Source organism: Hibiscus syriacus, unplaced genomic scaffold (genome assembly GCF_006381635.1).
Source record: "Hibiscus syriacus cultivar Baekdansim isolate YM2019G1 unplaced genomic scaffold, ASM638163v2 tig00110257_pilon, whole genome shotgun sequence".
Taxonomy (NCBI): domain Eukaryota; kingdom Viridiplantae; phylum Streptophyta; class Magnoliopsida; order Malvales; family Malvaceae; genus Hibiscus; species Hibiscus syriacus.
In genome coordinates this window covers 647,239-672,611 of record NW_024062648.1, presented here as the reverse complement: position 1 = coordinate 672,611, position 25,373 = coordinate 647,239, and the positions used below count along the sequence as shown (strand labels likewise).

The 25,373-nt window shown below is 33.1% G+C and overlaps 3 protein-coding genes and 1 pseudogene across 4 annotated transcripts; 3 read left to right on the top strand and 1 right to left on the bottom strand.

The window, feature by feature from the left end:
• Positions 1 to 6,376: 6,376 nt before the first annotated feature.
• On the top strand, positions 6,377 to 7,073 carry LOC120115021 (ethylene-responsive transcription factor 1B-like). The gene has a single exon (XM_039135795.1). It carries the CDS (start codon positions 6,420 to 6,422, stop codon positions 7,056 to 7,058), a length of 639 nt encoding a protein of 212 aa, XP_038991726.1. The 5' UTR covers positions 6,377 to 6,419; the 3' UTR covers positions 7,059 to 7,073.
• A 4,857-nt stretch (positions 7,074 to 11,930) lies between these two features.
• LOC120114989 (3-oxoacyl-[acyl-carrier-protein] synthase I, chloroplastic-like) lies at positions 11,931 to 15,698 on the top strand. Its single transcript, XM_039135757.1, has 6 exons — positions 11,931 to 12,262; positions 12,998 to 13,356; positions 14,360 to 15,079; positions 15,154 to 15,255; positions 15,332 to 15,398; positions 15,492 to 15,698. The coding sequence occupies exons 1-6, from the start codon at positions 12,103 to 12,105 to the stop codon at positions 15,557 to 15,559; spliced, it is 1,476 nt and encodes a 491-aa protein (XP_038991688.1). The 5' UTR covers positions 11,931 to 12,102; the 3' UTR covers positions 15,560 to 15,698.
• Positions 15,699 to 18,884: 3,186 nt separating this feature from the next.
• Positions 18,885 to 21,425, top strand: LOC120114991 (serine/threonine-protein phosphatase PP1 isozyme 2-like). Of its 2 annotated transcripts, XR_005515446.1 has the most exons (5): positions 18,885 to 19,358; positions 19,766 to 20,325; positions 20,423 to 20,644; positions 20,746 to 20,871; positions 21,068 to 21,425. XR_005515446.1 is itself a non-coding variant. In XM_039135758.1 (4 exons), exons 1-4 carry the CDS (start codon positions 19,184 to 19,186, stop codon positions 20,767 to 20,769), a joined length of 981 nt encoding a protein of 326 aa, XP_038991689.1. In that variant the 5' UTR covers positions 18,885 to 19,183; the 3' UTR covers positions 20,770 to 21,026. The 2 variants fall into 2 exon arrangements, 1 of the variants encoding a protein (XP_038991689.1); XM_039135758.1 differs by lacking the exon at positions 21,068 to 21,425 and having other exon boundaries at positions 20,746 to 21,026.
• A 512-nt stretch (positions 21,426 to 21,937) lies between these two features.
• Positions 21,938 to 25,254, bottom strand: LOC120115059 (annotated as a pseudogene).
• Positions 25,255 to 25,373: the final 119 nt, after the last annotated feature.

Here is a 25,373-nt window from a genome sequence, read left to right as displayed (position 1 = left end):
ATTTTCAATAATTTGATAATGAACGTTCAATCACCCTGCGGCAGTTGTTGGTGCTCGAACCAATGGCTTTTAGGAACAAGAATGGTTCATTTAACTACTGAAATAAGTTAGTTCGTGCACTCCTGATATATAATTTATTTCATATTAATATTATTTTAGTTATTATTTTTACTTACTGATTTCTAACGATAACATCTTAATTGCTACTGTTACAGTGGTGATGTAAATATAATACGGGCGGCTTAAAATAAGAAATTGGAGACAAATGAGACAACAGAAAAGTGGGTCCTAATTATTACAAGATGAATGTTGTAATTCGGACCATGTACCATGAATCTGTTGGCATCACTGCTTGCCTAACCAATCTCTCAAATTCATAATAATAATAATAATAATAATAATAAGTCTATTACAAAAAGAAAATATGGACTTTACAATAGTCTTCCCCTTTTGCCTCTACCAAGCAGATCTTATTTACTAAACTGATTGATGAATCGTTTTAAAAGTTTAATTTATATATTATTTAATTATTGGGTTAATTGTATGATCGATTACTTATGTTTGTGTTTTTTTTTTTCATTTTTCATCATTGATTTTTTTTAAATACGTAATATATAGTCATTTTCGTTTTTATTTAATTAAGATGTAACAATCACGAGTTAAATGTCGATAGATATTTTTGTATAATCAAAAATTTGGTCCATGGTATTTATATATTTTCTCAATTTAGTCATATATACTTTTCGTAAATTAAAATGGTTTATTCCTCCAATCGAAGGATGCCATGTGTCACTAGTGGAACGTGTCGTGCCACGTGTCACCATTTGGTTGGAGGACTAACTTTATTTTAATTTAATATATTTATTTTCCACCAACCGAATAAATTAAAATAAATGTGTTAAATTGAAATAATTTAAAATAAAGTTAATCTTCCAACCAAATGGTGACACATGGCGTTAATGACATGTGGTATCATTCGATTGGATGGTTAACTTTATTTTAATTCATTAAAAGTATGACTAAATCAAAAAATAATATAAATAACATGACCAAATGTGTGATTATATGTAAATATTTATCAAATGTGTAATGCAATATATAAATTAGGTCCAATATCTTAGTATTGTCCTATTCTATATATATACAAAAATGGTCCAACCTTTCCTGGAAGGTTCATATGAAAATGTTGAATTATATCAAAGATAGCTTAGGGAATTCAACAAGAAGAGTCAATGTCATTTTCAAACATAGTATCCATTTTGATGAATTTACTTTTTGGGGACATGTATCTAGACCTATTATTTTAGGGGGGGGGGACTAATATTTTAAAAGATGGGACATTAAAATTTAAAAATAAGGATAATTATTTTGATTTTAGAAAAAGTAAATTACTTTATAGGTCATGAAATTATGGGGTCAATTCTATTTTTACTTAAACTTTCAATTTTTTTCAATTCTATTAATGAAATTTTATATAATAACACATTATATTCTACCAATTTAGTCATAATTAGGATAATAACATATTTGATCATTTACTTATATAATCTATCAATTTTTGTCCTTTATTTTTAATTAGAAATGGTTTGTTGAATTTAATCCTCTAATAAAAATGATGATCAATTTACAAGGAAATATTAAATTGAAAATAAATAGGATGTGTTACTTATATAATCTATCAATTTAATATTTATTTATAAATTAAAATTTCCAAATCATCGTATTCTTCTTTTTCTCTAATCTTCAAGTATCAAATTTCTATAATTTGCCCTACTCTTTCTTTAATTCGCCATCGTAATCGAGATTTGAAATCAATAAAGAAAGTTTAAATTTCTTTCAAATTTATTATTTTTATCATATTTTCACATTTTTCAATTTTTTAACCTATGAAAATATAATGCTGATGTCGAATTGGGGTTTTGTTTTTAAAACAAAAACTTTTTATGATTAAATGATTGTTGTCCCCTAAATGGTTTCACATGTAACTCGTTTTTATTAAGAAAAGGACGTGGTTGAAAAATTCATTAAAATTTGCACCAAACCCTAATTTTCCTATAAAATTTGTCACCTAAACGGTAAACAAATTTTCAAGAATAATTTTGAAAATAAGGATAAAGTTAAAATTACAATTATTACATTAAATACGTCACAAAGGCTGAGATAAACGTGTCATAAAGACAGAGAACGTGTCACAAAAGATATAATTATTCTTATTAAAAACTAAAAAGAAAAAAAAAGAAAACCAACGGGAGGCAATCAACATTAAAATCGGTGCCGCCGTTGGTTAAATAAATTAAAGAAGAAAAAGTTGGATTGATCAATAAAATTGACACAAATTATAAAAAAAAGCGAGTAGAAGAAAGCGGATAGAGTTTTATATTAGAAGATTTTTTTTGGATAATTTGATTTTATTACCCAAAGAAAGAGTAAATACCAATACAACTGCAGAAAGCAAATCAAAAATAAACAACACCCTACAAGCAACCTAAGCAAAACAACTCAAGAAGGACAACTAAAAGAGAAGCAAACAGCAAGTAGTAAATATCAAAACAGCAAACAGCAAAATTAGAAAAGGAAAACAACCCGCAAACAACCACCACAAAGGGACCTCTCGCATGTCTACAGGCAAGAGACCAACAGATCATAAGCAAACATCAAGCTAGCCGATGTTCCAGTCAAGGCAAAGTTGAGAATTAACCCTATCAGCTTTGTTAACGCTGCAATCATGCAACTTAACGCTGACTGTCCGTTTGATAACCTCAAAGACCTCATCAATCGCCCGAAAGCAGTCTCTAAAGTGTCTGAGATTACGTTCTTCCCAGACAAAGTACAGAAGACTAGTCCAAGCTAGCTTCAGAATGCAGACCAGCAAGGATTTCCCCTTAAGATTGCTGGCAGCCCAGACCAAGGTATCATCCCAACACAGCACCCTATAGGGAAATATTAGAAGATTTTAACATTATTGAATGTAAAAACATATTATTTAAATTACAAATCATTAATATAATGTTATAAATGTAATATTTATATATATAAAATATCAATATTATGCATGAATTTAAACTCCTCGGATTTATTCGACCCATTGAGAAAATCATGCATGACAGACGGTTCCCATATTAATCATTACTTCCAACCATGAAAATTGAACTCCACGGCTGTTTAGTTGACAAACGGCACTGCTTTCCTGTTTTGTCGACAGTTAATCATATATTTTTCAATTTGCGATGACGATTATCTTGATTTCATTTGTGTTTTTATTAAACATAAAACCTAACTTATTAAGAAGATTATCCAATAATAATTATTATTATCAAACATAAGCTTCTTTGTTTTCCCTCAATTTCTCCGTGACTCGTGTTGATTGTAAATTATTATCTCGGAATAAGGTAAATTACGTGTTTAGTATTTAAAATATTAGTTTTGATTCTTTTTAGTACATAAACTTTTATTTTTTAAAAAAAATTATACTTAAAGTTTATTTTTTTGTTTTATTTTAATATCCCGCCGTTAAATTTTTTTGTTTTTGTTTCATTTTAGTACCCCGTTTAAGATTTAACATTAAGTTTGAAAAAATTGAAAGTTTAGGTACTAAAATGGACCAAAAATGATAGTTTAGGTACTAAACATGTTAAATTTTTAACTACGAAGTACTAAAATGAAATGAAAACTAAACGTTGGGTATGATTTTGAAAAAAAATATTAAAGATTAGATACTAAAACGGACCAAAATTGATAGTTTGGATACTAAATGTCTAGTTTACACCCAAAATAATAATATTAAGGTAAACTATCTATGCACAAACTAAAAGGTCTCAGTTGTAATTGAGTTGTTATTATTCTTTAAGATCTTAGGTTCGGGTACCATGAATGCTGGAGGTATACACGTTCTATGTCAAATGGTTAATAGTTATCTTTGAACATATATTATCTTATACTTACCATAGATTAATAAAAAAATGAGATAATTACCTATTTGATCACCCTCTTATATTTTTCTCAATGTTGACATGACATTGTCTTATAATGATACATCAACAACACCATTAATTTTCAACGATGAGTGACCAAAATAGAACTAAAACGTAATATTAGGCTTGCTTTTGAAAAAAATGATAATAAATAGATGACCAAAACAGAAACTAAATAATAGATGGATGTCCAAATAAATAATTTACCCGGTAAACTACGCATTTAATTCCTAAACTATCAATTTTAGTCTGTTTTAGTACCTAAACGTTCAATTTTCTTAACAAAATACCTAACATTTAGTTTTTGTTTCATTTTAGTACCCCACCATTAAAAATTTAATGCATTTAGTACTTAAACTATCAATTTTGGTCTGTTTTAGTACCTAAACTTTCAATTTTTTTTAAAACTTAACGTTAAGTTTTTAACGGGATACTAAAATGAAACAAAAATTAAACGTTATGTATGATTTAAAAAAATTAGGTACTAAAATAAACCAAAACTAAACTAAAGTTACTAAACGCGTAATTCACCCAAATATTTATCTATCGCATGTTTACGAATATTTTAGGCATAATACCTTAAAATTCCCTTAACATTTGGTTAAATAATTATTTTACCTTTTTTTTAGAGTATTTTAGCCTTAAATATTTTATTTTAGGACAAAAGGTTTCTAACTTTTAACTAAATAGTCACTTTAATTTATTTTTTAGCACTTTAACCTGAACATTTTATTTTAGAAAAGAAAACTCTATTTCGATATACTTTAATTATTTGTTAACTGCGATTTTCATCGACATAAGGATCTTTTATCCCAAATACTCTAAAAATAATTAAATCCAAAATAATTATTTAGATTGTCAAATCATGAAGGCACTATTCCTTGGATGTTTGCCCCAAATTCATTGAACAATCTTTGGAGTGAAGTGTATCCTACATTCTTTTGCTATGTTGTTTCAACATCCAATATGATGATAATTTTATTTAAATAATTAATTAATTAATTCCACTCAGGTTTATAATACGTAAAACACAATATAAATACTCTTTAATATAAAATAAATATTTAAATTATACCCATTCTCTATTTAAATTCTTTTTAATTAAAGTATGAGACTATCGTTTTATAAATCCAAAATATTTATCCCAATATACTTTGTTGGCAAAAATCTATCTATATTCAAGGTATCAATTTTTAAAATTTTTAGTATTCTCTTTGTCTTATTAAATCTGTTAATTTTTTACTTTTTTTAGTTAAATTTTTTTAACTTTAGCTTAGTATTAATTAAAATTTATTATTAATAAAAATATATTTTAAAAACCTTAAATCAAATAGTTTTCAAATATATATTTTATAAAATTTAATTATTTTAGATATTTAAAATAATCATAATTAAAATTTAAAATTTTGACTTTTTAAAAGTCGATAATGGACGCAATTAGTAGGACAAAGGGTGTACTAAAATACTTTAATTTTGCATGTGACGACGAGTTGAGTAAAAAAATAAAGAGTAAATTGTATGTTTAGTACCTAAATTTAGTTTTTGTTTTATTTTATTATTCCATTCAAAATTTAGTGTTAAATTTTGAAGGGAAAAATCTAAAGTTTAGGTATTAAAACGGATAAAAATGATAGTTTAGATACTAAACGCGTTATATTTTTAATAATAAGATAAAATGAAATAAAAAATAAACGTTAGATATAATTTAAAAAATAAAAATTTAAGTATGATTTTTAACGATCGGTGGGAAAATAATTACGAAATAAAATGTTACGTATCCACTTTAACAAAAGGAAAAGTTTAGGTATCTTCACAAATATGTATATATACTGAAAAAATATTTTATATTATAACCAATTATCAACTTTGATCCTAATTGTCTTTATCGTCCACGAGGGATGAGAAGGTGGAGAATGGTCCTAATGCTTTGGAGAAATTATTAAATGGTATCGGCTCACTACTTTATTCGTAGTTTTAATTAATAATATTTTTTATATTATTTTTTAGGTGAATTTTCACTTCTTTTCTACGTGTAATTAAGAGGTGAATGATTATGTAGAAATTAATTTAAAATTTATGAATATCATTCATTAAGATCATGAATGACGTGGTAAGCCGAATTTATGAAATGATTTCTCCATGGTTTGCTTCGTATCTAACAAAAAAAAAAAGTGATGTCAACCACCCACGTCACTTACTCTAACTTGGCCGTCACGCCCGAATTGACCCACGTGTCCATTATACCTTATAGTAGGACTCACAAGACAACGAATAAGCATTATAATGCCATGTCAGCATCCTTTGCCACTTGTCAAAAATGTTTTAATTACAGTTAACCCCCTCGCTTTCGGTTCTTCTCGTTATAAAAGGTTCTTTGCCCTGCATCCCAACACTTGCATAACAGAGTGAAAAACAGAGGAAACTCTTACATAGACCTTAAAGAACACGATGGATTACTTCCTTTTTCACTCCCCGAATTCGAATTGTTCATCGGAATCCTCGTTGGGGTCATCGGAGTTTTTCCCGATGGATCACAGTTCCCTTCCTTTCAACGAGAATGACTCCGAGGAGATGCTTCTGTACGGGCTGCTAGCGGAGGTTAAGCAAGAGACCCCGGAGGTCAGTTCGACGGAGGCGGAAATCGCGACGAAAGTAAAGGTCTACCGGGGCGTGAGACGGCGACCGTGGGGGAAGTTCGCGGCGGAGATAAGGGATTCGACCCGAAACGGGATAAGGGTTTGGCTCGGAACGTTCGACAGCGCGGAAGCAGCAGCTATGGCTTACGATCAGGCCGCTTTTGCGGTGAGAGGCTCGGCGGCGGTGCTCAACTTTCCGGTGGAGAAAGTGAGGGAATCATTAAAAGAAATGAAGTGTAGCCAGGACGAAGGGTGTTCGCCGGTGGTGGCTTTGAAGAGAAAACACTCGATGAAGAGGAAGATGACAAGCAGAAGCAAGAGAGAAAGAGACGGCCGCGGCGGCGGCGACGGCAGTGTGAGGATAAACAATGAGGTGGTATTTGAGGACTTGGGGGATGATTTTTTGGAGCAACTTCTCACTACTACCGATCAAGCAGCTACACCTTGGTGAATCAAATACATATACATTTATAATATATGTCGTTGTTCATCTACTTCTAGTTTGTCATTAATTTTTCCTCTTCTTTTTTGCCTTAGTTTTTTGTGTTTTAGAACCTTCATTTGCTATTTGTAACTGTAAATAATTAAGGTTAGCATTTTAATTTTGAGTTTTTTTTATATAAAATTCATTGTAAATTAAAAAAAAATCAAATCGGAGTCATTTTAATAAATAAAAAATTCACCAAACATAGCATGATTATATGGATGACGCTTCTAGACAGACTCTCAATTAAAGAAAAACTCCTTAGAATGGAATTGTTACTGATGGCTCATGTATAATCTGCAAAGAGGCAACGGAGACTAGGGATCACCTGTTCAGTGATTGTACTCAAGCAATTTCCACATGAAATAATATTCTTAATCTCTCTAGTTTAGGCAATCCTCATTTACCACGGGTGACCATGTTAGAATGGGCTATAGTGCTTGGAAAGATAAGTCCATTCTCACTACAATCTTGAAACTTGCTTGGTGTGCTTTTATTTATTCCATTTGGGAGGAAAGAATTAGAAGATTATACTGAGGAAGCACAAGAAGTGTCGAAGAAATTGTGAACTCTATTAAGGAGATTGTAGGTATTCAATTAAGAGGAATGAATATAAATAGTTTAGATAGTATGAATATTTACCTTTGTAATCGTTGGGGAGTTTAACCATCGATTTTATTTGTGTTATATAATTAATTATAGTAATCCAAACGGTCCAAGCTATAATATAATTAAACTTGTAACATTTAAGAAAATGGATGATAAAACTAATTAGTTTATAATGTAATAGTCCAATGATTTTCCTAATTACTATTTCAGTCTAATTTTCAAAGTGAAAGGAAGCTTCCGGCTGAATCTGCCCTAATAAAATTCTTTGAATTGTTATCAATTGCATAATTATATCTAACAGTTTATCGGAAGATAAAGATGACCTAACCTTATTGTTTTTTAATTAATATAAAAAGAGGGCTTTTAATTGGATAAGAATTCTTTTTATTTATATTAACCATACAAATTTTTTTACGAGAGGAATACAAATAAAATTTTAAGATTGATATAATCAATATAATTAGTAATTAATAAAATAGTATTCGAATTCTAAATATTTTTAGATTCGAATAGTTTTGGGATTGTTATTTTAAATTGGCTTAACACCATAATAAGTGCCCAAACTATAACGTTTTTCCCAAATGGGTGCCTAAACTAATTTTCGTCGTGTCTAACGTTACAAATATTACCCATTTATGTGACTGGGCTGATAACAGTGTTAATTTCCTCGTTAAATGATACGTGTCACAACCTGGTAATTTTAAAATTTTTATTAAAGATTAAAAAAATTAAATTATATATATATTTTTAAAAATAAAACTTTGAAAACCTTCATTTCAACATCTAAACCCAAGTCAATTGTAGCCTTTTGCCGTCAACGATGCCCCACCCAACCTCCCCTCCCCCGCAGACTAAAAGTCCCATTAAATTGACTAATTGACGGCCTATCGACTACAAATCAACGTTTTAAACCACTCGACCCTAGGATTAAAATCGTGATACCACGCGATTTTAACGACCAATCGACAGAAACTACGACGGTGTATGAATAGGAAGATGGCAAGGAATACATCGGTGGCAGTGGTCGTGGACGGAAAGACCGACAGCGACAAATTAAGGTTTGGGTTTTAAATTATAGGGTTGCTTTATAATAATAGAAAAGTTATTTTTTTATAAATATCATAATAGTTTTAATATTTTATTTTAAAAAATAAATTTTAAAGCCACCAAATTATGACACGTGTCACTCAATGACAAAAATTAACGTCGTTGATGGCTCGGGAACCTAAATGGGCAACGTTTGAAACGTTAGACACCTGGATGAGACGAAAACTAGTTTAGGCACCTATTTAAAAAAACAGTATAGTTTGGGCACTTATTTTAGTATTAAGCCTTTTAAATTTCAACTTCTTATCTTTGATTTCGGATTGAATGAGTTTAGAAAAATTCAAATTAATTTGAAATTTTATAAGATATTTTTAGGGTATATTACTTATTTAGTCACTTACTTTTATCACACTTTTGTTTTGAGTATCTAATTTTAAAAATTTCCATCTTGATCACTTAAATTATGAATTTCATGATTTTATCACTCAATTGCTAAGAGTATAACGTCATTTATTTATTTTTAGATAAAATTATGAAAAAAAGCCCTTGAAACTTTACTCTTAAACTTAGTTTTTTAGAGTTTCTTTGATTCATCAATGTTGAAATCTTTTGTTCCAAATTTGAATGGTAAAGAGGTTGAGAGGGAAAAAATATAGTTCAAGAGAACTTCGGGAAAAAATAATCTGAGAATAAGAAGATAGAGAGAGAAATGAGAATTTTATTGTCAACTACGTCGCACATGATGATCGATGACAATAACTGTCATACAGTGATGGAAAAAAATACCGATAATGGGAAAAATAAAATATTATATTAATTTATAAATAAAACTGCTCAAAATCCAGCAATTTTCTATTGTAATCACATAACCGTTGGTTTTGCGATTAAAAATAAATTTTGAAAGTTTGTTGGTAAAGTTAAAAAAAGAATAAGTGACCAAAACAAAATATAATAAAAATTGAGTGACTAAATACATAGTTTACTCATTTTTTTTATTTTGATCGTCGTAAATAAAACCAATACTTTTGAGAAATATTTTTCTTCTGCTTTCGTCATCACTGACATCCTTTCTTTTGTCTTCTTCCTAAAATTCACAACTTTTACTCTTATATATAATTATTTTTTATTCTTAAATTTTTCATGTTTATTTCAGCTCATTATGGTAGAAAAATATAATTATTTTTATCCTAAAATTTATATATTTTCATAAATAAATTCAAATAAAAATATTTTTTTGGTCGATCGTGTTAGCCAAGGAAGACAGTCCAATTATAAATTAATTAATTAATTATTTCACGTGGTCGTTGATTGTGACCATTAAAGCCCAAAGACGTTGGCCAGAATCTACTTTAGTCAATTCCAAAAAGGGTATTTGATTTCATGAAATTCATGATAAAGTGTTAATTGTTCGTGATCAAAATAATAATATATTTGTACGAATTAAGTGGTCTATATCACTGTATGGTAAAAGAATTATTGTTATTTTTTGAAGATTCGAGTTCGAGCATTATAGATGCTAGAGGTGTGAGCGTTTAATGTAAAAAAGTTTAGAGTTATCTTTGAAGATATATTACCTTATACTTACTCCAGATTAATAAAATAATAATATAGTTTGTTTCAATTTCATTGTATAATGGTTAAATGAATTTGGTCATAAATAAAAAAAGGTAAACTTTTAAATAATTATAATTGTATCAATAAGGAAGTTGTGCTTAATGTCTCTTGTTGCTATATCATCGAAATAAACATAAATAATGTGATATTAGTATAGAATAAGAGAGACATAAGAGATCTGATTTGATTTAATGTAGTTTAAAGTTATATATTTTTACGTGTGAGAAAAACAATAACTCACTATAAACATAAAGATCACAAAGAGTACAGATATATGATATTTCATATATCTCGGCACTCGGTATTTATATTAAAATTTAGCGTCTCACAAATCACTTTCTCGAATCACTATAAAAATAGAGATCACGAAAAATACAAGTACATAATATCTTATGTATTCCAAAACTTGTTATCAATACCAAAACTTAATGTATCATAAATCACTCATCAACGTAAACCCCAAAAGTTACATATATTTTAAAATTATTATCTCTCTAAAATAATTTTCTCTCGTAATTCTAAAACTATAACATACTCTCTTTATTTATAGAGCTAAATATTGTCACCGATAATTTTTATACAAAGATTCTTAATTAAATAAACGTAATCATCAAGTAATCTTATTTAACCCTAAAATTCCATTTATGTTTATCTCATATGAAACTTTTCTATTATTTATTATGTGTCCACCCTAAAAAATATTTATAAATCCGCCACTCTGAGGATGGACCAAGGCGGGGACGGGGAATCTTCTTCTAAAAATTTAAAATTATCATATATTTTAAATTTTTTTATGTATTTTCTATTGAAAATCTATTTTTCCATCTACAATTAGTTTAAGTTCACCCCCTAATATAATGCATCCGTCCCATGTTGTCTCAATATCCAAAACTTCTCTATTTCCTCAGCTTTCCGCCCCGAAATCCTGCCGGTGAACAAATCCCACCGGAAAAATCCTCTCAGTAACAATTCAGGCATTATGAATATAACGCAAGATTTGAGGTCAGTTCACCTCTCACCAATAGATGAGGTCTTCTTCCTGTTCAGTCATTTTCATAAGCAAACTAATAGATGATCAAGCTTCGGTTTAGGCCCACATTCTATGGAATATATATATCTATACGTAAGTGGTTGATAGGGGTAGTTGAGCGGCAAAAACAACAATATGAACATGACATGTCATGTTTCTTCTTTGGTCCTGTCGTCGCCGTTTTGTTTAATGTCTTGAAATAAAAGCTCAGTGACGGGTTCACCAATCCTGAACAACTGTTGCCATGACAAAAACCAAGTAGTTAACTTTGTAAGATTAATGAAAAATAAAGATCCATTCAGTGGTGTATCCAAAAATATTTTTCAAGGTGGATATACGTATGTTAACGATATAAAATTTTTAAATAGAATAGGTACAAATGAAATTTCAGGTAGTTGAGCGGCAAAAACAATATGAACATAGCAGATCATGCTTCTTTGGTCCTATCGCCATTGTTCTGTGTCACGTCCTAAAATAAAAGCTTAGTCACGAATTCTACAAACCTGGAAAATTGTTGGCAAGACAAAAGCCAAGCTGTTTCTTTGTTTTAAACTCGTCTTCTCCCGTCATCGATACCCCAGATTCCTTTCTCAATCTCTTCACCAATTTTCTTTTGTATCTTTCTTTTTCTTCCTCATAATCTCTGAATTCACAACACTATTGATCGAGAGAGTTAAAAGTTTGGGAAACAGAAAGAGGAGTGAAGAAGATATGGCAGGCATTGTTATACCAGGTTCTTGTTCTTCAAGCTTGCTGTTTAGAAACAAAGAAGCAGGAGGCAATGGAGCTTCTCTTGCCCAGCACAATGGGCTTAGAGCTGTGGAGAGCATGCAGCTGCCTTCGTCTGGGATGACTAGACTGTCTTGTTCAGGTATTCGGATCATCTTTTACCTTGTTTCCATCTTCTTTCCTAATCAGAGATTTAAATTAGGCGTTACGGACCTACTTTCGATTGTTTTGCGTTTATCGATATTATATATAACGGATGTTATTACAATCATTAAGTATCATGATTGTACAATAATAATTTCTTAAGACACTGTTACCGCTTATGTTGCACGGGTACGACAATTCAATGCCGTTTGAAGTACCCAATATGTCCTTGAAATGGATACGGAACTGTTACAACTTGATACATATCGGGGACATCCCATGTTATTTTCACGTGGGTATTCATGGTTGTTTTTGAGATGTAATTTAAAAATGATTTTGAATAAGAAACTGAAGTTGAATTTGAAGTCTGAAATATTAGTTGATTTAACGACAAATTTTCGGATGAGGTCTTAGTATTTATGGGTTGAGATATCTTCTTGCGTATGGATCGTTTTTTTGTATCCTTTTTAACACATCTTGAATCGTCTCAATCGGAAGTCGAAAACTCATGATATATTCGTTTTAGCAAAAATAATGCAGACAAAAATCTTCATACGAGTCTAATACATAATTTTGCAGTAATTACGAATTTTAAATTTTACTTATATTTACCGTATCCTTATCATACTTATGCCGTGTAATTTTGAAAATTATCGTATTACGTCGTCGTATTTGTCCTTGTATCCATATTTGTCCTAGTTGGAGGTATAATGGAATCTCTATTTCTTCTCAGCTCCAAAACGAAGAACAATCAGGGCCATGGCATCACCAGCAGTCTCGGTTCCGAAGAGAGAAAAGGATCCCAAGAAACGAATAGTTATATCAGGGATGGGTCTGGTTTCGGTTTTTGGCAGTGACATTGATCAATTCTATAACAAACTTCTTGCTGGTGAGAGTGGTATCACAGAGATTGATAGGTTTGATGCTACAAGTTATTCGGTCCGATTCGCCGGTCAAATTCGTGATTTTTCGTCGAAAGGATACGTTGACGGGAAGAATGATCGTCGTCTCGACGATTGCTGGAGGTATTGCTTAGTTGCTGGACGAAGGGCACTCGATGACGCCAACCTTGGTTCTCAAGTCCTTGAAAAAGTAAGTTTTTTTTCAGTATTTTTTTGGTAAAATACACCAATTCCATTCAACTCTAACTGGTGTATCGTTTATATCACTAAACTTTCAATACCGTCAATTATAGCATCAAATTTTAACGGTGCGATGACATGGATGTATCTTTCCATCACTGTGATGATGTGGAGAAACCGACATCATTTTAGCATGATTATTGATGCTCAAAATGATGTCCTTTTAAGCACTGAACTTTAAGAGTGTATTGATTTTGTCATTAAATTTTTAAACAATTCATTTTTGCCACTGCACTTTTTCGGCCGTCGTCAGTAGTCAATCATTCTCCATCACCGGTCGTCTTTAAGATAAAATCAGTGAAAGACGTTTGAATTTCACTCCTCTTTCTTCTTCTAGGATTTGTTTTCTATGAAACTAACTTAAAATCGACAAAAACTCATTTAAAGGTTCGACAAACTGTTATTAAAATCTCTCATTTAAAGGTTCGACAAACTGTTTTCTATGAAGAGGGCTAGTTTTGAGTTATGTTGTTTGTCTTCTCAAAATATTACTTTTTTCCATTATGATTTTCGCACAAACACCCCAAATCCCTCAAAATTAAGAAATAAAAATGGTGACATTTTTGTTTAATTTCGTCGATTTTAAGTGGATTAATCATTCTTAGGAAAAAAAGAGAAGTGAAATGAGAACGTTTTGATATCATTCTTTCTACAAAAGAGGATCGATAATGGATTGTGATTGATTGTTTGCTGCAATTGGAAAAGTGCAATGACAAAAGTGAAAGATTTATATGTTTAATGGCAAAATCGATACATCATTAAAGATCAATGCCTAAAACGACATTGTTTTATGCATCAATGTCTGTACCAAATCGACATTATTTTGTCCATATCATCATACCGTTTAAATATTAACTGTTTAGTGACATAATTGAAGTCAAAACCATGTGGTGTACTTTATCCTATTTTTTTCTATGTTGACAAGCACTAAACGAACCCTTTCGTTGCCATAGATGGACAAAACTCGAATTGGGGTGCTGGTGGGCACGGGGATGGGAGGGCTCACAGCATTCAGCAATGGAGTGGAAGCCCTTATTCAAAAGGGATACAAGAAGATCACTCCATTTTTCATCCCTTACTCCATCACCAACATGGGATCAGCACTACTGGCTATAGACACCGGCTTAATGGGACCTAATTATTCCATCTCAACTGCTTGTGCAACCGCAAATTACTGCTTCTACGCAGCCGCAAATCACATTCGAAGGGGCGAAGCCGACATCATGGTAGCCGGTGGGACCGAGGCCGCTATCATGCCGACTGGGATCGGCGGGTTCATAGCCTGCAGGGCATTGTCTCAGAGAAATGACGAACCCCATAGAGCATCCAGGCCCTGGGACAAGGACCGTGATGGTTTCGTCATGGGGGAAGGCTGTGGCATACTTGTCATGGAGAGCTTGGAACATGCTATGAAAAGGGGGGCTAACATAATCGCCGAGTACTTAGGCGGCGCCATCACCTGCGACGCGCATCATATGACCGATCCCCGTTCCGATGGGCTCGGAGTTTCGTCCTGCATAATCAAGAGTTTAGAAGATGCCGGAGTTTCCTCCGAAGAGGTGAACTATGTAAATGCACATGCAACATCAACACTGGCTGGAGATTTGGCTGAGGTTAATGCAATCAAAAAGGTGTTCAAGGACACTTCTGAGATCAAAATGAACGGGACAAAGGTGATCAAAACAACAATTTTTTCTTTTATTACAAAAGTTAACGACTAAAGGGTTCGATTTTTTTCGAGTTTCAGTCGATGATCGGGCACGGACTCGGAGCTGCAGGGGGATTGGAAGCCATAGCAACAATAAAAGCAATAACAACTGGATGGCTGCATCCCACCATTAACCAAGATGTAAAAATCTCATAAACCTTGCTTATATTCATATCATTTTTTTAATCAATAACCTTGTATCATCTCTTCCATGAAGAACTTGGAGCCTGATGTGACAATCGATACCGTTCCGAATGTGAAGAAACAGCACGAAGTTAATGTCGGTACGTAGTTTTTCCGAAAAGGGTTTTTCACGTTAAATCTTAATGTCTATTTTATTATACGATCATTGTCACCGACGTCATCTTTCTCGACAGGAATCTCTAATTCATTTGGCTTTGGTGGACACAACTCGGTTGTCGTTTTTGCTCCTTTCAAACAATGAAAGAAACTTGCAGGGCCAAAAAAAAAAAAACCATCATGGAAAAAGAACGAAGTAAAGAAAGGAAGACAAAGCTTCGTGTTTCCTCAATTTTGAGATATTATATCTCTGATTTCAATAATAGAAAAGTATCACCTGACAAGAAGAACTATATATCTCGAGTACGCCGTGATATGAAGATTGATGCTTCGAATAATGTAACAACATTCAGTCCAAGTATACATTATCGAATCGAGTAATAAAATTGATGTAAATTAATGCATCGAGTATCGTATTCATAGAGACTACTATTAATCAAAGAATTGTTATAACATTGAGTAAGCAAAATAACAAGAATTGTGAAGTTGGTGTTGTGAACAAATCAATAAGAATTTAAAACTAAAATAGATGTGAGAATGAATATATGAAGGGATGAAGGGAACTATAGCAGTAGCAATGAAAGTAGTGGATCAGCTCAAGCTAAAGATTACGGTATTGTTAAATGCAACAAGCAATCAACGATGTCACAACAATAAGATCAATGTGTCTAGCATTAACTTAGCAGATTTCTCTCTCTCGATGGCTCCACTTAGAAACTCACAGAAGTGCTATATCTCTATACCCATTTATGCAAATTTACCAAGTATGATACAACAACCAGTCAGTTAAATCTCTCTACACTGATTCTTTAATCTCGCAATCGAATAAATGATAAACAAAATTAATTAAACATGAAATTCATAGAATAGATTAAAAATATAAGCATCCAAGGTTTAACAAATCTCACACGAGCTAAAGAGTATTTCAACTATGCAAAAGTAAACCCACTCTCAGATTCATTTCATCCTGGTTGTTGTTGATGCTATCGCCGATCACTCGCCACTACCCTTTCGGTGTAGTGACTTTGCCTTCACGTCCAACTGCTGCTGCTCTTCTTCAAGAGAATAAAAATGACGATAATAAAATCATCCATTCAATATCATTTAACTTAGTGACACCGTCTTAGTTATTTAAACACAATTAAACTAAAATATAAAATAAAAAGTATACATTTATAAAACTATAATAATACCTCATTTTTTATCTCTATAGATAAATAACTATCATTAAAATTTTAATTTTATTTAAGAAGATATATTATTTTCTAAAAAAATATTTTATCAAATAATCAAATTATAATCTCATTTAAAACTGAAACAAATTTTATTTTCTAAAAGAAAATAATAAAACTCTAAATATTAAACAACCTGGTATATGTTTAGACTAAGGGGACTAAGGGGACCAAGTCCCGTTGACTTAGGTCGTGCATGCATTGTTGATTTAAGTGGCTTTGCTTTATGTTGATAATATTGGGTTGGCTTCTTCTCTGCCACAAGAATTAGATCCTCCATGAATATCAAAGTAGTGGGTTTGGATTACCCATCGTCATCATCCTCTTTTCCTTTCTTCTGTGGGATTCCTCTCCCACGTTTAAAACCCAATAATGGCTGTCTCTTGTTCCCATATGTAATGGGATAAGGGGGAGGTAAGATAGTAGGCTGCCCCCAACACCAGGTTGAGAGCAACTTCCGTATAAGACTTCCGAATTATGAAATGCCCCCAATAGTTTTTTTTAATAATCCGACGTGATTACGAGGTAGAATCTGTTTAGAATCTTTCTTATTCATTGATAATGCATATATTTTATAGATACAATTACTCTAACGCGAGTCTTTTAGGGAGAACAACTCTCTCTTTTACCACTAAAATCACTTTAAGTTCGGATCCAATAAGACTTTTACCATGCTTGTCAGGTGAATGTCATGGATTATTAATTTATTATTTCATATGTCGATGGTAGAAAAAATATTCGATAACTTACGCGTTTAATACGTAAACTATCAGTTTTGATCCGTTTTTATAACTAAACTTTCATTTTTTTTTCAAAACCATCCTAAAGTTTAGTTCTCGTTTCACTTAGTACCCCGCTCAAAATTTAACATTAAGTTTTGGGGGAAATTTTGAAAATTCAAGTACTAAAATAGACTAAAACTGATAGTTTAGATACTAATCGCGTTAAGTTTTTGACGACGGGTTACTAAAATGAAACAAAACTAAACATTATGTATGATTTTGAAAAAATCAAAAGTGAAGTATTAAAACATATCAAAATTGATAGTTTAAGTATTAAATGCGTAGTTCATCCAAAAAAAATTATGAGTCGGATTTTATTGTTATGACCTAATTTTGGTATCGACTATAACGTGATATCCATTTTTTTTACGATTGGGTATCTAGTTTTTTTTAATGGTGCTTGTATGTTCTCAAATGACTAATTTATTGTATTAATAGTTATAAAAAATTCTAATTATATGTTTTATTTAAGAACCTTATTATAACTTTAAATATTTTCTATTTTTAATAAAATTAATGATTCTATTTGAATAAAAAAAATTAAATTATGGTTTATGAGTTATAAAAGATAATTTGATTTAATTTTTATCTAAAATAATTTTTAAATTTCAAAGTGTTTAATAAAACTATGAAAAATATTTAAAGACTATTTTAACAATGAAATTACTTAATACTATTGTAAATTCTTATTTGAACATCTTTTTCCTATGAATCTTGATTATATGTTCAAATAAGAATTCTTTCATCTTTGCATGGATTTAGGATCGTTGGAAGAGTAAAAATAAATGACTGATATTAATTTCTTATTTTTTTCCAGTGAATATCTTCTCGTTTTATGTATATTGAAAGATAAATTATCAATAATTTGATATTGAATGTTCGTACTCCTAACATTCATAGTACTCGAACTCGATGCCTCAAGGAATAACCGTAATTCATTTATCACTGAGGTCGCTTGGTTTGTGCATATATATATATATATATATGAACAATTGTTATTTTAAATTTTTATAATATAACATATTTCATTCAAATATTTTTATTGTTATTGTTCAATCTTTAACATTTAAAATATTTTATTACTTTATATTCCTATTGAATTACAGTTTGTAAAAAAATTAAATTAAATTAAAAATAACTAGATAAATTTCAATAAATATTAGTAATTTTTATTTTACATTCATTTTAAATTGCATTTTAATCTAAACTATTTAAATTTATATAAAAGAAGTAGATCTTATTTTAAATTATTTCTTAACTATAAAAATATTTTTATTATTATTTTAAAATTTAAAAAATATGATATATAAGGTCTAATAAATATTGAATTACACCTATATTTTTTAATTAATTATCATAAATGAATAAATATCTACTACATTTCATCAGCTGCATTATTTTTCTTATGGGTCCATTCTAACTACTTTGTACACTTCTTTTGCTTTATCTGGTTTTTGTTGCACAGCCTCTTATTATTCTTCTTATCATTCTTTTCCATGATTTTTCTTTTTTAAAAAGAAGAAGGGAAGAACTTGAAGAATAGATTCTCATGGCTGCTTTGTGATTCAAAGAACCAACGATCCACCATTTTTTCTGCATCAAGAACAACCATTATATTCTTCAAAAAGAAAGGGAAAAAAAATATACTTTTTCACTTTCAAAGGAAGAACAACCATTCGTTGTTCTTTCTCTTTGCCTTCCAATAATCTTCTTAGCTTCCTGTAATTCTTCTTATTGTTGTTGTTTTTGGAGAGTATGGAGACAAGGGTTCTTGATGGTATAATCAATAGGTTGCTTGAAGTTAGAGGCAAGCCAGGGAAGCAAGTCCAGCTCTCTGAGTCCGAAATAAGACAGCTTTGTCTTGTTTCTAAAGACATCTTCTTGATGCAGCCGATTCTGTTGGAGCTTGAAGCACCTATTAAGATCTGTGGTATCTTCTTCATTTTTTTTTCTCTCTGTTTAAAATTTGATTCTTTTTGAAGTTGGTTGCTTCTTGTTTATGTGTTTGAATTTGTAAAGTAGCTTGTTTTTGGTGTGTTTTGTTGTATGTTTTGTCACTGAAAATGTTCTGAATTTGGCATCCTATGACCTGTTTGTTGGAGTTTCTGACTGATGTTCATGAATTTGAATTCATATAGATTTTCTGCAATGTTTGATCTTTTCAGTTCTTTGTTCAAGTTTCAAAACCTTGAACCTTTGATGTTTAAATCGATGTTATTGTATGAATCAATTGAATTAAGTTCCGGCTTTAAAGATGTTGTGGTTAAATATCATACATCATACTGAATCTACACATATCATACATCATACTGAATCTACATCTTCATGAATTACCAGGAGACATTCATGGCCAGTACTCGGATCTCCTGAGGCTGTTCGAAAATGGCGGCTTCCCTCCTCGTGCCAATTACTTGTTCTTAGGGGACTACGTCGATCGGGGAAAGCAAAGTCTCGAAACCATCTGCCTTCTCCTTGCATACAAGATCAAATATCCCGAGAATTTTTTCCTGCTCCGGGGCAACCACGAATGTGCATCGGTGAACCGTACCTACGGTTTCTACGACGAGTGCAAACGGAGATTCAATGTCCGGTTATGGAAGGTGTTCACCGATTGTTTCAACTGCCTCCCCGTTGCGGCCCTGATCGAAGAAAAGATATTCTGCATGCATGGCGGACTGTCGCCGGAGCTATGCAATTTAGACCAGATTAGGAAGTTAAAGCGGCCCGTGGATGTTCCGGAATCTGGCTTACTATGTGATCTCCTATGGTCTGATCCTAGTAAAGACATTCAAGGCTGGGGGCCTAATGACAGGGGAGTTTCATACATATTTGGTCCTGATAGGGTGATTGATTGTCTCACGAAGCTTGACCTTGATTTAATTTGCCGTGCACACCAGGTTTCATATGCAGTTCACATCGAATCATTTGGTATAAAATGGTTATAGTCTTGGGTTCTTTTATCTCGTTAAACCGAATCTATACGCTTGCTTGCAGGTCGTCGAAGACGGATACGAGTTCTTTGCTAATAGGCAACTTGTAACCATATTTTCTGCACCAAATTACTGTGGAGAATTCGACAATGCGGCTGCCATGATGAGTGTGGATGAAACATTGATGTGTTCATTCCAAATATTGAAGCCTGCAGATAAGAAACCGAAATCCGGGTTCGGGACATTGACTTCAATCAAGTCTCCTACACCTCCATCTAGAATCAGGGTATACACAAAATTCCTTGTCCATAGTTTCAACAATTACAATGGTACACGAAATCGATAGTTACTCTTACATGGTGCTTGAATTTTTTTCTGTTTTTCCAGTCATTTCTTGGAGCAAAAGTATAATAAGAGGCTTATAACTGATGGAGATATCAAGAGCAAGTCGGCTGCTATCGATCAAAGGGGATATTTGGAAGATTTTACAACGTAAAACTCTTATGAAATCCGGTGATTTCCAGGACCCTTTATTTGTATATCAGTTTCAATATAATCTAACAAAGTCCTCTTTCCCTCTCATCATCTTTGTATTTAACCTCTGTGTTTTTTATTGTAATCAATGGATGAAAGTGAAAGAGGGATTGGTGATTACTCATTTGCTGCATTATTTCTTATGAATTAATTTAACACACTTGTGGTTGGAAAGGTTGTCCTGATGTTTGGAGCATTCCCAGCTTTGATCACGTATTACCGGTGCATGAAAATGCCCGAAACCACTAGGTACACTGCCTTGGTTGCCAAGAAAGCGAAACAGGCTGTGGCTGATATGTCGAAAGATATTCGGGTCGATTTGGAGTCAGAACCAGAGAAACTAGAACAAAACAAAGGGAACAGTTTCGGGTTGTTCTGCGCACAATTTCTTCGTCGACATGGACTTCACTTGCTTACCTAGATCACTTGGGTTCGTGCTAGACATTTCATTCTATAGTCAAAACCTGTTCCAAAAGGACATCTTTAGTGCCATTGGTTGGATTCCAAAGGCAAACATCATGCATGCCATTGAAGAAGTTTACAAAATTGCCAGAGCTCAAACAGTCATTGCACTATGTGCAGCACCGATCCTGGATATTGGTTCACTGTTGCATTAATCGATGAAGTCGGAAGATTCAAGATCCAAATTGATGGGATTTTTCTTCATGACAGTGTTCATGTTTGCATTGGCAATACCATAACACCATTGGACTCTACCGGACAACCGGATCAGATTCGTTGCCCTGTACTCGTTCACGTTCCTTTTTCACGAATTTTAGACCAAATGCCACTACATTTGTAGTCCCTGCTGAGATTGTCCCAGCAAGAGTGAGATCAACATGCCATGGAATATCGGCTGCATCAGGCAAGGCAGGGCAAATGTTGGCATGTTCGGTTTTCTGTATGCTGCTGATGCCATTGGAGTGAAATGGAACCGAAACACGTTCTGTCCAACCCGAAATCAACTTTAAATATATAAGTTGTTTTCGAAAATCGTTTTCTCTAACAGGAGAGGTTCAAAAGCACTGGAGTTCATCAACCAACAACTAATATTAACTAGCTAAACTATATTGAATCCTACAAGTCATCAAGATACAAGGGTTGATAAACAGATAGACAACTTTATTCATTTGCTAAGAGATGTAACCTTGATTACATAACCATAACTCGATTGTTTCCAAGAACACGAACCGGCCAATATTATCATGACTGAAATTACTAACCATTTTTGCTTGAAGTCTGTTCCAAGTCAATCTTTTCTTGCCATGGTCGGTTGAGATTGGATGATTCGTACTTCTGAAAAGGCCTGCAATAGGGTAAAGAGCTATACTGAGGAACGTAGAAGGACATTCTGCTAGTACTCTGCCACTTGGATGCTGAAGATTCAGCCGTTGAGCATAAGTCTTCTTTTCTTCCTGGGGTCCTCGGTTCTTTCTTCGGTTTATCCGCATGCAACGTTTCTTCTTCTGCAGGTTTTGCTCTTTTTTTCCTATTCAAGGAACCGTTGTAGCAATTCCGAAACGATGGTACCCTTTGATCATTAGACAAATATGTTGGACATGAAGACATATCCTTAGGACGACTTTCGGGATGGCAGTAGTACCGATACTATCAGAATTATCGAAAACTTCTTCATTCACCTGATCCGAAGTCGCGGATTTTGCAGCTGCTTCCATTTCCCATATTTTGAATATAGCTTCTCTCAGATGTGTCTATTATGGGTTTAGGATAGTTTAATCCCAACTCAGCTTTAAGCACAATAAGAGGTGCATCCCCTGGATGATGGATCCACTCGGTCGGCATTCTTGCCAACTCCGGCAGCCATTGCCTTACATTTCGCCATCGGGGTCGAAATTCGAGCCTTGAATCTGACTCGAAATATTAACATAAAATGAGGTCCAAAGATTAGTTTCAATTGACAAGATCCATCTCTATTTTACAGTTAATAAATTACGGAACACAACGCACCTGCGGCGAGTCTAATAGTTCCAGCTCTTGACCGTCCGGTAAGCTCCCAGAGATGTACTTCCAACCAAGAATGTCACATTCCAAATCTGCATCCAAAAGTGTGTCCCAGAAATACTTCATTCCCCATTTCCATGGTATAAGAAGAAACTTCACTGCAAAACTCGAGACGATCACTCTTATTCTGTTGTACATCCAACCAGTTGCCCAAAGCTCCCTCATGCCTGCATCGACCAACGGATACCCCGTCCGACATTGTCGCCAAGCCTTAAAACGGTTTGCATCGGCATTCCGAGGAAAATACTTCAGGCTGCTCAACAACGAACTCTCGAGAGCGAATGGGAAGTTGAAACAAAGATAACGAGAGTATTACCTTAGCCCAATGGCCTTCAAAAATAGAGTTACACTCTCTTCCCCTCGAGATTTCTATTCTCGTCTCCATTGTATCTGTTTCATATGTACGCACCGGAAAACTTTCCTCACACTTAGCTCTCCGAAATGAAGATATGGGGACAAAAGTGATGTGGTGTTGCCACCAACCTCGAACGACTCTTTGAATTGTCGAACAGATTCCGTTCGACAAACTCAGTTAAAGCCTTATCGGCATTGCTCCAACCCGGAGACCATCCTCTTCCTAACAATGCATTGCTAGATTTTTCAAATTCGTTTTCAATGCCCAAACCTTCAATAGAACATTTTTCAACAGTCCCTGTCACTAATAAGTGTTCAGCAACTACTCATTCTGCAATATGCATATACGTATATTCATACTTAAACACATAAATATGTATAAATCTATACATACATAAATATGTATAAACCTTCATCGTGTGCGTTGTCAACGAACTATGTTATATGTATTCATATTTACATATACGTATACGTTTACATCACTTGATTACATAATGTTTGGTTTAAATTTACCTGCAGCAGGCACCAATCTCCATGGTGGGAGAAGTGAAATGGGTTCCATTTGCATGTTCAAGAACTTGTCCCAATATGCATCAAAAGTAGTAAAAGCTCGTCCCTTCTCATCGTATATCTCCCATGGTTCATATAACAAATCTCCATTATACATTTGCACCGAGATGCGTACCTCTTTCAGTTTCTCTTTGACGTGATGATCGCGGACCAGTGAAACGGGATCAGGCAAAAGGACAGGGAAACATGACACATCTTAATTTGCAGATATCTAAGCATATGACTATAATCTTAAGTGTTTCACATGTTAACTGAAAATATTGCAGTGAATTTGGCATAAGAAGATTTGATCAGCTGAATCGGAACATACCGTAGAGATGATTGAATACTACTTTCGTCGCCTCGGTAGCTTTGATGCAATCTAAAAGAGCTGCAAGAGTACTTTGTGTCTTAATCAGCACAAGTTCAGCCCCAAGGGACTTCAAGGACTTCTGCAAATGAGCAAGAGATTGCTTCAGCCACCATCGTGACACTCGACCGGGATAGAACTGCCCTTCCTCTTTGGGGCACCATATGTAGACCGGAAATACACTGCCATCCCTTGCAGCAGCACCTAAAGCAGGATTGTCTTCAAACACTCTGCTAATATCCCAATCAGACCAACAACATGCATCTAAGATATCCAACCAAACCTAACTTTTAATTAAACCTTCCCTACCTGTCTCGGTTCGATCACCCAATTCGGCCAACCAAACTCTATAATTTTTCCCAAAATATCTCCAAATTCGAGACCTTGATGCAGACCTGCACTAACTCCACGAGAAAAAAAAAAAGCAATACTCTCCACTGTCACTTTGTCAAACAACCTTTTCGAACATGAACAACGTTCTTCATGAAGCTTCTAATGCTCTACAGACAGCGGAAGAAGATCAGATTTTTCAACAAAAAATACAGATCCAAGCTCCCCAAAAAAGTAAAATAAAGTGATTCCTTAATAATTCACATTAAAGAATGTTATCCACAAACAATGACAACTAAAACACACACACACTTCATGTATAGTATCTTTTAAGACAACTAAAAGTCTAGAACAAATAAACCGACCAAACCCTGTTTCTGCTTGAAGTAAATTTGTTGAATTTTTACCCCATTGATGCTAGAAACTCAGCAAGAACAGGCAAAAGAGCTTGAAACTCATGCAACCGGCAAGACCTTTACGGCAAGTGAGGCAGTCGTTTGTATGAAGATCACGTGGGAGTAGTATGATATTGTCCGCTTTGTAGATCGAGTCTGTAAATTTCTCTCAAAGACGGGAGATATGGAACGAAAATGACAGAAGAAAGCTTAGATACATGAACAAATGAATTTGGGCAAGTCCATCCCCTACAGCATCTGGTTCTTTTCCCATACACTCGAGTCAGCTGCTGAGTCAGCATCTGGTTCTTTTCCATCATCAATCAGCAGCAGCAGCAGCATTTAAGATCAACTGTGTTTCTAATTACTGTGGGAACATCATATTAGTTTCCATGAATGAACTTCAAGTTTAGTTTAATCATTTTATGTTGCAGTGTGTTTTACCAGCCGAGCTTGGTGAA

Excerpts from the sequence above, each read along its gene's own strand:
- LOC120115021 (XM_039135795.1), top strand. The coding sequence starts at position 6,420 with ATGGATTACTTCCTTTTTCACTCCCCGAATTCGAATTGTTCATCGGAA.
- LOC120114989 (XM_039135757.1), top strand. The coding sequence starts at position 12,103 with ATGGCAGGCATTGTTATACCAGGTTCTTGTTCTTCAAGCTTGCTGTTT. Across the intron at positions 13,357-14,359 it reads GTTCTCAAGTCCTTGAAAAA|ATGGACAAAACTCGAATTGG; the intron begins GTAAGTTTTTTT and ends TCGTTGCCATAG. Across the intron at positions 15,399-15,491 it reads ACAGCACGAAGTTAATGTCG|GAATCTCTAATTCATTTGGC; the intron begins GTACGTAGTTTT and ends CTTTCTCGACAG.
- LOC120114991 (XM_039135758.1), top strand. The coding sequence starts at position 19,184 with ATGGAGACAAGGGTTCTTGATGGTATAATCAATAGGTTGCTTGAAGTT. Across the intron at positions 19,359-19,765 it reads AGCACCTATTAAGATCTGTG|GAGACATTCATGGCCAGTAC; the intron begins GTATCTTCTTCA and ends ATGAATTACCAG. Across the intron at positions 20,645-20,745 it reads CACCTCCATCTAGAATCAGG|TCATTTCTTGGAGCAAAAGT; the intron begins GTATACACAAAA and ends CTGTTTTTCCAG.